This window comes from Citrus sinensis, chromosome 5 (genome assembly GCF_022201045.2).
Source record: "Citrus sinensis cultivar Valencia sweet orange chromosome 5, DVS_A1.0, whole genome shotgun sequence".
Classification (NCBI taxonomy): domain Eukaryota; kingdom Viridiplantae; phylum Streptophyta; class Magnoliopsida; order Sapindales; family Rutaceae; genus Citrus; species Citrus sinensis.
In genome coordinates this window covers 9,088,852-9,101,495 of record NC_068560.1, presented here as the reverse complement: position 1 = coordinate 9,101,495, position 12,644 = coordinate 9,088,852, and the positions used below count along the sequence as shown (strand labels likewise).

The 12,644-nt window shown below is 30.0% G+C and overlaps 2 protein-coding genes across 2 annotated transcripts; one reads left to right on the top strand and one right to left on the bottom strand.

Annotated features, from left to right (window-relative positions):
• Window positions 1–243: 243 nt before the first annotated feature.
• Window positions 244–6,379, bottom strand: LOC107176022 (probable protein kinase At2g41970). The gene is made up of 9 exons (XM_025096963.2): window positions 6,112–6,379; window positions 5,670–5,800; window positions 5,401–5,498; window positions 3,111–3,691; window positions 2,668–2,831; window positions 2,231–2,277; window positions 1,868–2,003; window positions 1,007–1,159; window positions 244–423 (listed from the first exon to the last, which is right to left on the bottom strand). The coding sequence occupies exons 1-9, from the start codon at window positions 6,338–6,340 to the stop codon at window positions 376–378; spliced, it is 1,587 nt and encodes a 528-aa protein (XP_024952731.2). The 5' UTR covers window positions 6,341–6,379; the 3' UTR covers window positions 244–375.
• Window positions 6,380–9,793: 3,414 nt separating this feature from the next.
• Window positions 9,794–10,771, top strand: LOC107176023 (serine/threonine-protein kinase ZRK1-like). The gene has a single exon (XM_015528024.2). It carries the CDS (start codon window positions 9,794–9,796, stop codon window positions 10,769–10,771), a length of 978 nt encoding a protein of 325 aa, XP_015383510.2.
• Window positions 10,772–12,644: the final 1,873 nt, after the last annotated feature.

The following is a 12,644-nucleotide window of genomic DNA, read 5'->3' as shown; positions in this document are numbered from 1 at the left end:
AAAATAAGCATGCAATATGTTCAACTGCAACATGCCGGCATATGATGCCACAGAATACTACAATACGGATGATCTCATTCAATCATGTAAGTCAACTTGAAAAACTAGTATGAACGTTTAAGTCTGAGTAGTATTTATCGTTCTTATTGAATCAGTTTAGTGAGTATTATCGAGCAAAGTGAATATTTAGTTAAGTATTTTAAGAAGTAACGTCTTGCGATTGATCATTATTGTTGAATGTATTTTAATGACAAGGTGGAAAAATGATACACGTTTTAAACTTTGAGAGAAAACTCATAAATTTCAAACTTTTTAAGTATTTTTGCACTTTTATCAATCTCAAGGTGCAAAATTGATAATTTCCCTTTTCATAATCTAGCACCTGGAAATCGCTAGTTGATCACCTCGAACCACTGCTAAAACCTGTAAAAATAATAGCCATTGTAACGTCATGAACCAAGAAATCTATGAAGAAGAAGAATTGAAATTAGAAAGTAATTAAACTTATGGAATTTAAGAATTTATGTAAGGAGGAATTATTTTACCATAAATAAGCCTCTTCCACAATAAACCCATTCTTGAACCTCACCAAGGCTAATTTTTTAATTTTACATCATTTTTTAAAAATTTATTTTGGCCTATGTGTAGCATAGTGGTTTACACTGCCAGAATTCTGCCATAGGCAGTAAAAATAGCAACCCACAAAAACAGGACATTTTGCTGGTTAGTCAGCCCAGGCATAATTAGAGCAAAGCAATACAACATTTTTGTTACATGTGTTATATTCGAATATATAAATAATTAAATTTTAATCATACACTCACATACGTGAATTAGTGTTGAATTAGCGTTTCTAAATCTTTGAAACCGGCAGAACTTAAAAAAAATTCTTACGTGCTTCGAAAATTTATAGTCCTTGTTTTTACCAGATCTCAAATGACTTGAATTAATAAATTCACTTATATCAATAATATGAATAACCAAGAATAAAGACAAAAGGACTTACTTCACTTATGGAATATCTGTGGCCTGAATCATCATTTTTAAGGCAGAGCAATGCAGCCTTTTCCATACATTGAACCACCCAGGAATCATCACTATTCATTAGTCTCGGATCCATCGCCTGGGTTATGGGACCATCTTCTAGAATTGGGAGAGCCTATATTGCAAAATAAAAAACAATGCTAACATTAATCAAATGATCAATAAAAGTGATGAAAAAGATTCTATGAAGTATTGGTTGACTAGGTCAAATTTTCGTTCCTACTAATTAATTGAATAGGCATAATTTTTTAAAATGATTAAATGACATTGGATAGTTGCATATAACGAGCATGATATCTTTCTAGAATCATAACTCAAGGTATATCTATTCATTTGGGGCATATAATATATCATTCCGAAGTTTGGAACGAGATAAACTAAGAAAAAAATACTTTAATATTTTAGTTCCTAATTAAGTCAGAAATTCTATTTCTTTCATGGTCATTTTGTGATTTTAAAATATTTTATTATTTTTCCTATTTTTTTAAAGATTTTTATCTTTTTTTTTCTTTTACATATAAGATTTTGGTAATGGTTGTTTGTTTTCCTTATTCTAACTAGGAGAATTTTATTATTACATAATATTTGAGGTCTGCCTATTTTGATAAATTTGGAATATTTAAGGTTAGTATAAAAGCGTCCAAAAGTCTAGTTTTATTCATTCAAATTTACCAATAATATTCTAAATGTTTAGAATTTTTTGTTTCTCTATCTTTTTATCATTCTTTACGTTTCTGCATTGTCATTAAAGAGGTTTGCAAATAAAAAATGAATTGGTTTACGTTTTTGTACTGTTTTAAAAACAAATAAATAAATTCTTTACCCAATCAAGGAAGGATTGACCTTCGCCGTGGTTGGTAAAAAAACTTGCACTCTTTCCGGTGATGAGCTCCACCAGCAAAATCCCATAATCATGTACATCTACAGAAAGCAGCTCATCTTCCTCTGAATTATGATATCTTCTACCATTTAAGCACCTTATCAGTCACAAACCTCAAAAGCCATGCATAAAGATTTTTATTTTTTAAAAACATAATTTTGCTCAATGTATATTAATTTTGATATTAACCACTCATATAAATTAGTCAAATTGACAAGCAAAACATATATAATTCAAATCATGTGGTGTGGTCTCACTGTAAGAAATTTTTTAATATATAATAGAACAAAAAGGAAGATTGCTTACTCTGTTGATTCCTCGTTAAGCAACTTGGCCGTTATGAAATTCGTCAGCTTGAATGATAGTCAATCTAAAAAGTTAGTTTCGATGTCTCTATACTTGGGAATTTATGTATGTATAAATTGAATATAAAATAGCATTCAAAATTGTAAATAAGAATGAAAATAAATTATAGGAACTGCTGGGACAATGGCTAAAATAATGCGAATTATTTCACTATAAATGGTACAAAATTCCTCAAGCAAGTTGGTTGATTGAGAGTTTAAAAAAAGATTAGTGACTTATAAATCTAGAAATAAATTCAATAAAAACTTTGCATTATATTTCAAAAAGGAGTAAATTGGGTTACCTATTGTGTATTTCTCATGATACTTTTTTTTTCCTCAAAAAATAGAACTAACATATTTTATAAAATATAAAATTTAGTATATGATAAATCTTACCATTGCTGAACAACAATGAGAAATGACAACATTAGAGGAACAGACAGATTGGTGAACAATTGGCTCATCACCACATTCTTCATGGAGATAGCGCAGGCTTCCTCCAATTTCTTGAGCAATATACCATCTTGCTTTCCATGACAATTTTCTAGCTGTATCATCAACTACAAAATACAGGAACAGAAAATTGAAATTTAAAAAAAAAAATTCTAACCTCATTTAAGTAAACAATCCCCAGCTAAATTTTTCAGCTTTTCCACTTATTTCCCTTAATAAGTTCGTACATTATAGGTGGATTCTATTGTGCTTGAATCGTTCTAAAAAATGTTAAGATAATGAAGAAACAGCCATCTTTGTTTTTTATTTTATACAAATAGATCAATTAATATGTTAAAAGAATACAAATGAAGAATTTTGATGTCAGCCTGCATTATTTCTCTTACCTTTTAAATTAATCTCAAGGGTAGCCATGCACGGATAGTCGGTAAGCAGAAACCGATTAGCACCAGAACAGCAGTATCCGACGAGGTTCACAATATTGCAATGGCGAACTCGGGAAAGGATCATCAGCATTGACCAAAATCGCTCATCATTTTCCGAAAACGAGGATATTATAACAGGAATCTCTTGAAAAATTCCATGGTAAATTTTTCTATCATCTACGTATTCAATCATATGTTCATCGGAAAGTTCATTTGTAATTTCTTCGACTTCATTTAAAGTGAAAGCTCGAGGGTAACCAGTTCTCCAGGATAATGGAAACCAACAAGGGCTAGGTGGAGTTGGTGCTGAAGCTGATGATGGTTGGTTTTCCTGAAGAGTAAAATAATTAGGGTTTTGTGACTCATTGTTGCTGGAAACTCCAATATTGATTATTTCAGTTCTTGTTTTAGGATTCTGATAAACTGAATGTTCAGTCCTTGGAGCGTTTGATGGCATCAACGTGGCGAAATTTTTGCCCTTCATTACGGCAACGTTGCATCCTACATGACCATAAATGTATACTTTGTGTTTCTTCAAGTGGCTGTAAACAGAAATGAAATTTATTCAAAAAAATTAAATATCGAGGTTAACAGCTTTGCTATTCGTTAAATTGGTCAGAATTGTTTTGTGATTAAAAAAATTAAAAAAAAAATTGGTTGACATTAAATTAAAAAATAACATGAATTTCACTTGCATTTTAAAGAGATATGCCACAAAATAGTTCCTTTTATGAAACTTTACGTCTGGAATTCGAAACTAGATATATTTCAATTATTTAATGAAAAAAAAAACAGAAATATTTATTATGGTTTGCAAAACCACTTTTGTTACTATTCCTTTGTACTATAAACACTAGACTCAGCCACTTCCATATAAAAATAAATAAAAAATTGATTTGAAAATGCTATACGAAACGAACTGTAGCTTTTTTTTTTTTTTAATGCATGTCAAAGTGGTGGAAAAGAAAAGATCTCTTTCATATATCCAGCAAGTTTGTCAATTTTTTTTTTTTGATAAAAATCTATTTTCACATTCGAAAAACTATCTGTACATTAGAATTACACTAATAACCAAAAAAGTAAGAACTTAAGCAGGGAGTTTAGAAATCGAATTGAGAGTTTAAATAAAGGACGTGGGAGTAAACTATAATGCGTATTGGGTAAAAACTCATTTAATCTTCATATTATGAGATTAATGCATATTTAGTCCCCGTATTTTTAAAAGTATCTCAAAACATCTTTGTCGTTAAACTATTGACACCTCTACTATTACTTTTTGTCTTTTATCTTGCTTTTACAATATTACCTTCTTACAGTAATGTTACTTTTTTTTTTTTTTACATTAACAAGGTGAAAAAATTAAATTACCAATTTAACTCAAAAAATAAAATTAAAATAAAAAGAATATATATTAATTTTTGTAGAAGCTCACATATGTAAAATAAAAAATTAGTATTGTAAAAAAAAACTAAATTACCATTTTTTTGTCATTAACAAAAAAAATTAATATATTAACTCCTCAGTAGAGTGTTCCACAAAACTAATAAATATTCTTTGTATTCTATTTTATTTTTTGGTTAAACTATTAATTTAATTTAAGCTTTTTTCTATTCTTTAATGTCAAAAACAAAAAAGAAAAGAAACATTACTGTAAGAGGGTAATATTATAAAAACAACCAAAAAGGAACAACAAATAATGGCAACGGTGTTAATAATTTAACGGCAAGAATATTTTAAGATATTTTTAAAAATATAGGGACTAAATGAGTACTAACCTCAAAATATAGAAATTAAACGAGCTTTTATTTAAAGGTATTTTACAAAATTGAATCAATTAATAAAAAAATGTTAAGTTTTAGCATACTATATGCCATTTTCTTTTGATCACTAACTCAATAAACAGTGAAAGTCAATTAAGAAACATAGAGAATAAATGCAGCAAAACAACAAAAATCTGTTTATTCTTATGATATTTGATTCTTAGGATTTATATGCAATAAGGCAATCATATATGTGTGTGTATAAAATTATCAATTATTCACAGATGAGGACATCCTTCATTTAATAAAGTTCTTCGTCGTTCTGCTGAGGTTTCCAAAAAATATAAGTTAATAAAATGAGAACTGACATTAAATAAAAAATAAAAAAAGCGCAAACTCACTGATAATCCAACTAATTAAAGATATATTTTGTTTAAAACCCGATGAATAAATAGTATCTATTTCTTAACAACAAAAATAAAACTTATCACCTGTCTAGAACAATCCAGCGAGTATTCGAATTTTGTGCTTCTTTAACTGTTACTCTAGCGGGGCTATATCCAGCGGCAAGTTTAACTTCCAACTTCACCTGCGTATGCAATAGCAAGTTTAATTAATGATGATGCTCGATCTTATGGGACGTATCCCCATCGTGTTTGTGATTTAATTAATAAATTGTCAATTGAGCTGAAGTAATTTGATATTAAGTTACTATATACGAATTATAAAGTACAGGAAGCAAGGGTCCCTGCTAATAAACCTCATTCTTCTTGCACTGTCGATGGAATGGTTGAAGGGTAATTTGGTATTGTTCTCTTTTTTTCTCAATTTCTTCCCCAAGCTCCCTGGGATTTACTTCACCTTGTCCTGATGAGAACTCTAATCTTTCCCCTGAGAAAATAAGAAGTCGAGCGAAGTGAAAGATATCAAACCTTAAAGCTTAAGATTCGAGCAATATTAAAGATAAGTCTCAACAAGACTCCGCACATGGAACGCGAACTAAAATAACAACCTTAAGATGGGGTGAGAGACTAGAGCCCAAAAATAGCAAGAAATTGAAATCCAAGTTATGTAGAGTTTGCATGTGGTAGAGATACGTGTTAATTAAAGCTCAAGTGAATTCAGTTAACTATTTTAATTTTTTTTATTACTAATTCCAAGAACTTTTGTCAAATAAATTTGAAGAAATTAAGCTTACATACATATGCCTGAGATGGAAATGCCCCTGTTTAATGGAAAGCATGAGAAATTCTTCCTTCCAATATCATAAAGAACTCCAAGAACCACCACAGCATCTCTAGGGCGAACAACATTTTTAAGAGCCCATTCAAGAGCATCAACATTGCTTTTATTTCGATTTGCATCCATCACAACTATAACTCCTTCTCTTTCTGATGGTGGTGGTGATGATGATAATGTTGGTAGCCCCATGTTATGCTATTGTGGATGTCCTTAATTTGCAATTGAAAAGATAAAAAATCTCCCTCAAAATGGAAAGAGCAAAGAGTAAGGATGTTTTGAGGTCTTTATTTATTTATTTTTAATATATATGGGGAATCTTTTTATTGGTAAGCACGCCATTCAAGAGTGTAACAAGGAAGTGCTTTGTTCTAGGTATTTGTTTTGTCTTTCTACCGGTGATTTCAAGAGGAGGCATTTTTCGTTTGGACTTCGATCGGAGAATATTATTTTAGGGTAGAAAATGCTTGACAATCACTAAAACGACTATTTACGATTGTAAATAAATTATGATCCCCTGTTCAGCGTTGATGAAGAAATAACATGTTGACAGAAATACACGCAAAACCTATTCTTTTACATTTTTCTTAGGAGAAAAATTTATATATACCGATCCTAGCAATTATTGGTGCTCTATCATTTGGCAAAGCAATGTGCCCTGTTGTGAGATTACAAAGTGGGCCTTACGTTAGAACCCACCAAAATTTAATATTAAAAAAATTATGAGTCCCTCAATGGAACCCATTACTCCGTCAAATGTCAAAACACGAACGGCTAGTCCTACCATCTCAACTTGTTGAGGTGGTATAATTGGCCTATACAAGTCTTGCTCTTTTTTTAGAAGTCAAACAACATTGTTTCATTCATCTATGCTTATATCCAATCAGAGGCGGAACAAGCCAATCTTAGCTGGGGGATCAAAGAATTTTTTCAAAAAAATCCAATAAAATTTTTAATGTAAATAAGAAATTATTAACATAATATAAAATATTGAGTATTAATTTTTTTTAGGAGCCATGGCCCATGTTTGTCCTTTAACAGATCTGCCCTTGTATCCAATCAATCAAATATTGATTAATATGCAATTGATTCAACACTACTTGAAAATGCCCTTCTGCTTAGAAATGAAATATTCCATATGCTCTTGGAAATTCTTACTCCCATTAAACTATTTAAAAAAATTTAATAAAATTTTTAATGTAAATAAGAAATTATTAACATAATATAAAATATTGAGTATTAATTTTTTTTTCAGGAGCCATGGCCCATGTTTGTCCTTTAACAAATCCGCCCTTGTATCCAATCAATCAAATATTGATTAATATGCAATTGATTCAACACTACTTGAAAATGCCATTCTGCTTAGAAATGAAATATTCCATATGCTCTTGGAAATTCTTACTCCCATTAAACTATTTATATCTATATGCATTAAGATCCAAATTCGTGATCTCTCGGTTCAAGAAATAGAAGTCGGAAACCATTTCTTCTTATTCTTTTGCAAATTTGATAAATGTTGTTTGTTGTTCTTTTAGCATTTTTCTTAATTAAACCACTCTCAATTTTTGTGTGAGAGTTCAAAATTCAACTGCACTGCTTTACTCCCTCTATCCCTTGGAGATTAATGAGTGGAATATCTTTGTAACCAGTATATGTGAAAATCAATTGTGACTTTTTAACCACCACGGTAAAAATATTTGAGATACTGAATTTAATGAAAACAATAACCCATTTCGCAATCACATTGCTTGACTTTTACAAGGTATACAAAGATATTCAAGGGCCAATAAAAGGAAAGACTCTTTACAATTAACACTAATAAACTAGCCGTTGTTGTCAATTTTCTCGATCACGTTGCTCTATTTTTCATCAATTCTGCCTTAGAAAAGATGTTGGAACTCCTTTTGCTACGATAGTGCAAAATACCATATTTCTTCTAGCTTTGACTGTATTTGTGACTTGTTAACCGTATCAAATGTCTTTTTTTTTTAAATTGAATAAATAAACGTATGGGTATCTTTCTGTAAATCACTATCGTAAAAAGGAATTAATGATTGGCAGAACAAGTTAACAATTCATTTTCTTTTTGTCATCGTGCATCTATATATTCTCACGATTTTAAGCTCTTTTTGATAGAGTTTTTTTAGTAGAGCTCATTTAAATAGATCTTTTATTAGTAGAGCTTTTATAAGTAAAGTTTTTACTTAAAAAAAAAAAGAGTTGTTTGGATGTTGTCAATCAGAGCTTTTATTAAAAATTATAAAATTATTTTAATAAGTAAATTTATTAATGTTATGTTATGAAAAAAATAAAATAAGAGTATCAAATAAGTAAATGATATTTTAGATATTTTAACATTTTAAAAAACTTTTTCAATCTTTACTCCCAAAACCCAAAACTTGAAATTTAACTTATTTAATCTTTAAAATCTGTATTAAAAAAACAACCAAACAATAACAAAATTATAAAAAAGAACTTATAGGATTAAATAAGGACTTATAAATATTAGATAAGTCATACCAAATAGGAACCTAATATTATTTATTTCTATTTCCCCATTTATGTGTCTTAACTTCATTAACATGTTAACTTTAGGGATGCTATCCCCAAAAAAATTAGCTATATGTTATGATATATTTATTAATTTAGTCTTCAAATTAGAGCTTTTTATTGTTTGACACTTGTATATTTTAGCACTTTAATTCAATAATAAAATTTTTAGGAATGGATATTTTTTATTTTTTATTTTTTATTTCTTGAAAACCTGTGATGAAAAAAGGGTTGCCAAAATCTTGGGCTTGGGCCGATTTTGGCAACACCGGAGGCCAGCCGGATCATGTCTCTTACTCTCTTGGGGGTTTGCGTTTAGCTGAGATTTTTTTCGGACTAGGCCTAAAAGCCCAAATATGTTACGATTTAAAAAAAAAATAATTATATTTTATAAATATATAATATATAAAATTTTGTTTTTATTAGATTAGACTTTAAAAATTGGACTGAAAGAATTTGAAACTTTAAATATATATTACGACTGCGTTAAAACATTAAAGGTGCATTTTAATTAAAATAAAATTTAATTTTTTAGATATTTATCAAGTTTTAGAATTTTTTAAGTGAAATTTCAACCCGACCAGAGTGTTTAGAAAATATAGTTGGGTTGGACCACATTCGGTCCAAAATACCCAGAGGCGAACTAACTTTTCTGCCATCATAGAAAATTAGCATTTTTCAATCCACGACTTTGAATACAAAATAGATTGAAATTTCCAAGTCATGATTGACTAGAAGACTTTCTTGCTTGAGTGAAATCATTCACATATATGTATATATATGAAGTCTTCAGATCAGAAACTAACTACAATTCTATTTAATTGTTTTTTCCAGTCTTACATAAGTGCCTACTGCAGAACTCTCACACACACCCAAGTTTCCCTTTCCACCACAAGTATGAGATCTTAATTACCTTGTTCCAATTTATTTCTAAGCATTAGAGTAATTTTGGGTAATAAATATTTGCATTTCCTTAGCTAGCATACAAAACACTCACAAAAGTTTATTTTCTTTATGGTTATTATGAATAGGTTGGATATGAGTTGCTTTTTGAGAACAAGAAAACACTTTGAAAAAACAGAAAACAGAGAATTTATGATCGAGAATGGCAAAATTTTAGTAGAAACGTTGGTTGTCTGTTGCTATGGTAAATTTAATCCTATCCGTGGCTTCACAATCCGAGAGCTCGAGATAGCAACAAACAATTTTGATGCACGTAACGTTATAAAAGATGGATATGCCTACAAATTTTACAAGGGTTTTGTTGAGGACCGCACTGTTTCTGTTATGAAGTTTAATGACATCCTGAATGATGGGCATGAAGATTGTTTCAATAACATTATTTTTGCATCAAAATTGAGTTCCCACAAAAATGTTTTGAAGTTGACTGGATGTTGTTTAGAAACTCGAATTCCCGTCATAGTTTTTGAATCCGTGAAAAATAGGACTCTGGCTGATCATATTTATCAAAATCAACCCCATTTTGAACCATTACTATTGTCACAAAGGCTAAGAATTGCAGTGCATATAGCTAATGCAATTGCATATCTTCATATTGGATTCTCGCGGCCAATTCTTCATAGAAATATTAGACCATCAAGAATCTTTTTAGACGAAGGTTACATTGCCAAATTGTTTGATTTTTCACTATCGGTATCTATTCCGGAAGGCGAAACTTGTGTCAAAGATAAAGTGACAGGGACAATGGGGTTTCTTGCGCCTGAGTACATAAACACAGGTGACTTCAATGAGAAGTGTGATGTTTTTAGTTTTGGTATGCTGTTACTTGTGCTTTTGACTGGACAGAAAATATTTGATCCTTCTCGTGGTGATGAAATTGGAGCTGGTCATTATTGGTTATTGCATTATGTGAAGAAATGTATTGAGAATAATGAGTTTGATGAGATAGTAGATCCAATAATTGTTAGTGAAGGACCACGTGTAGGAAAAGAGAAGCAATTGCAAGGATTTAGAGAGCTTGCCCTTATGTGTGTTTGTGAATCAGCAGAAGATAGGCCCACAACGGTTGATGTGGCTAAACGACTTAAGCAGATCTACCAGCACTTGGCTTAATTCATATTTGTATTAATTTCTTTGATTTTGTATGTAATTTTACCTATGGTGATTAGGGTTCTTCTCTTTTCTTTTCTTTTTTTTTCTTTTATTGTATTATACGAATATAAATTAGGGGCGATTCAAGAAATCGACTCATGAGTAATATTATAATAAAGTAATTTAGTAAAAAAATAAATGTTCAAAAGTTCTTATTTGTTGATACTAGTTAAACTATTTTTTCATTTGTTATGAACACGATCTCATATTTTCATGAGACAGAGAAAAAGGCAAATACTTTAATTGAGAAAAATTGATTACTTGAATGAGGTCGTGTGTTGAGCAGGGAAAGTGAGAACTAATTCAGATGGAGTATATTTGACAAGACAGAGATAGTGAAAAACAATGGGGTAAGACTTTACTTTTTTTTCTTTTTCTTTTTTGTAAGAACAACAAGTGAGACTTAAGAAAAAAATAATAGTTTTTATATTATTATAATTGTCTTAGTAAAAATACTGGTAGGCTTTTATAACCAATGGGTGCATCTGTCTCCTAAAAATTGAGGGACATAAATTCAAATTCTACCAAATATATATATATATATATATATAGTTTTAAAATTTTAATTCCCTCCCAATTAATACTAGGGTTCAATTCAGTGGTGGACCTGTGCCTGCCCAGTCTAGCCCAAAAAAAAAAGTTATTAAAAATTACAGAATTGTTATTAATGCATAAAATAATTTTATATTCATTCACTTTTACTTATTCCTCTTTACCTTTCCATGTTTCCCACTTTCGCATCCATCCGCAACAACAATAAAATCCTTCGCTCCCATAGTTGTTGTGGTCCCCTGCTTCACTTCCTTTCAGCTCAAGCACTTTCCATTCAATTTTTAATGGGTAAAAATCACATTCTATTTTAACTTATTACAGTTCCCTCCCCCATATACAAGCATGGATTAATTTATTACAGTTCTCTCTCTCTCTCTCTCTCTCTCTCTCTCTCTCTCTCTCTCTCTCATTCATTTACAAGCATGGATGAAATCAAAGAATCGTTTCTATGATTCTCTTTCTTGCAATATTTAGGTATAAAGTATAAACAATTAAACAAATATCAACAATTGAGATTTGGGTCATAATTGTTTTGGTGATTGTTGATTTGTTAGTTAATAAATAATTCTAATCGGTGGTTGGCATCTCTATATTAGAATGAGTAGATAATAAATTGTCTAATAAATAAATAAAAATTTTTTATTGAACTTCTCCATTTAATTAAATTAACTCAAATCTCACTGTTTATCTATTAATTTTTTTCTTATTATTCTAAGATTTTACAATTTTTTTTGTCAAAAATTTGATAGGCATGAGTATTTGTATTAACCATATATTGTCTTGTATGAGCTTTTAACATGGAGTTTTTGATTTTGTGACTTTAAATATATTTAAAATTAGTAGAATATATAGCTTATAACACTTTTAATGATTTCTTGATTCTTACATAATTACATGTTGTTATAGGTTATAATGTCAAACAACAAATCCCAACCGAGGAAAACTCTCCTTTCATTCTTTATTAAAGTAAATGATGGTCAATCATTAAATGGAACAAGTTCTGTGTGCAACATTGATACCTCAAGTTCTCCACCTAGGGCAAAGAGTCAAATTTGAGAAAGTTGATACTCCGTCTACTATTGACACTCCTTATTTAGAACGTGATCCCGGATTATGCTTTTTAATAAGTGCTTTTACCATTGACAAACGTGAAGATGTGCAGATGGCGCATATAAATATGGGACTATTTCAACCCAAACTACAAAAGCATCCATCGACTAAACATGGTATACAAAATCGTCGATTTCAATTTTCTTGGTTCTCGAAATTTCCTTGACTTGAG

Excerpts from the sequence above, each read along its gene's own strand:
- LOC107176023 (XM_015528024.2), top strand. The coding sequence starts at position 9,794 with ATGATCGAGAATGGCAAAATTTTAGTAGAAACGTTGGTTGTCTGTTGC.
- LOC107176022 (XM_025096963.2), bottom strand. The coding sequence starts at position 6,340 with ATGGGGCTACCAACATTATCATCATCACCACCACCATCAGAAAGAGAA. Across the intron at positions 3,692-5,400 it reads CGCTGGATTGTTCTAGACAG|CCACTTGAAGAAACACAAAG; the intron begins GTGATAAGTTTT and ends TTCTGTTTACAG. Across the intron at positions 2,278-2,667 it reads CTCATTGTTGTTCAGCAATG|CTGACGAATTTCATAACGGC; the intron begins GTAAGATTTATC and ends CTATCATTCAAG.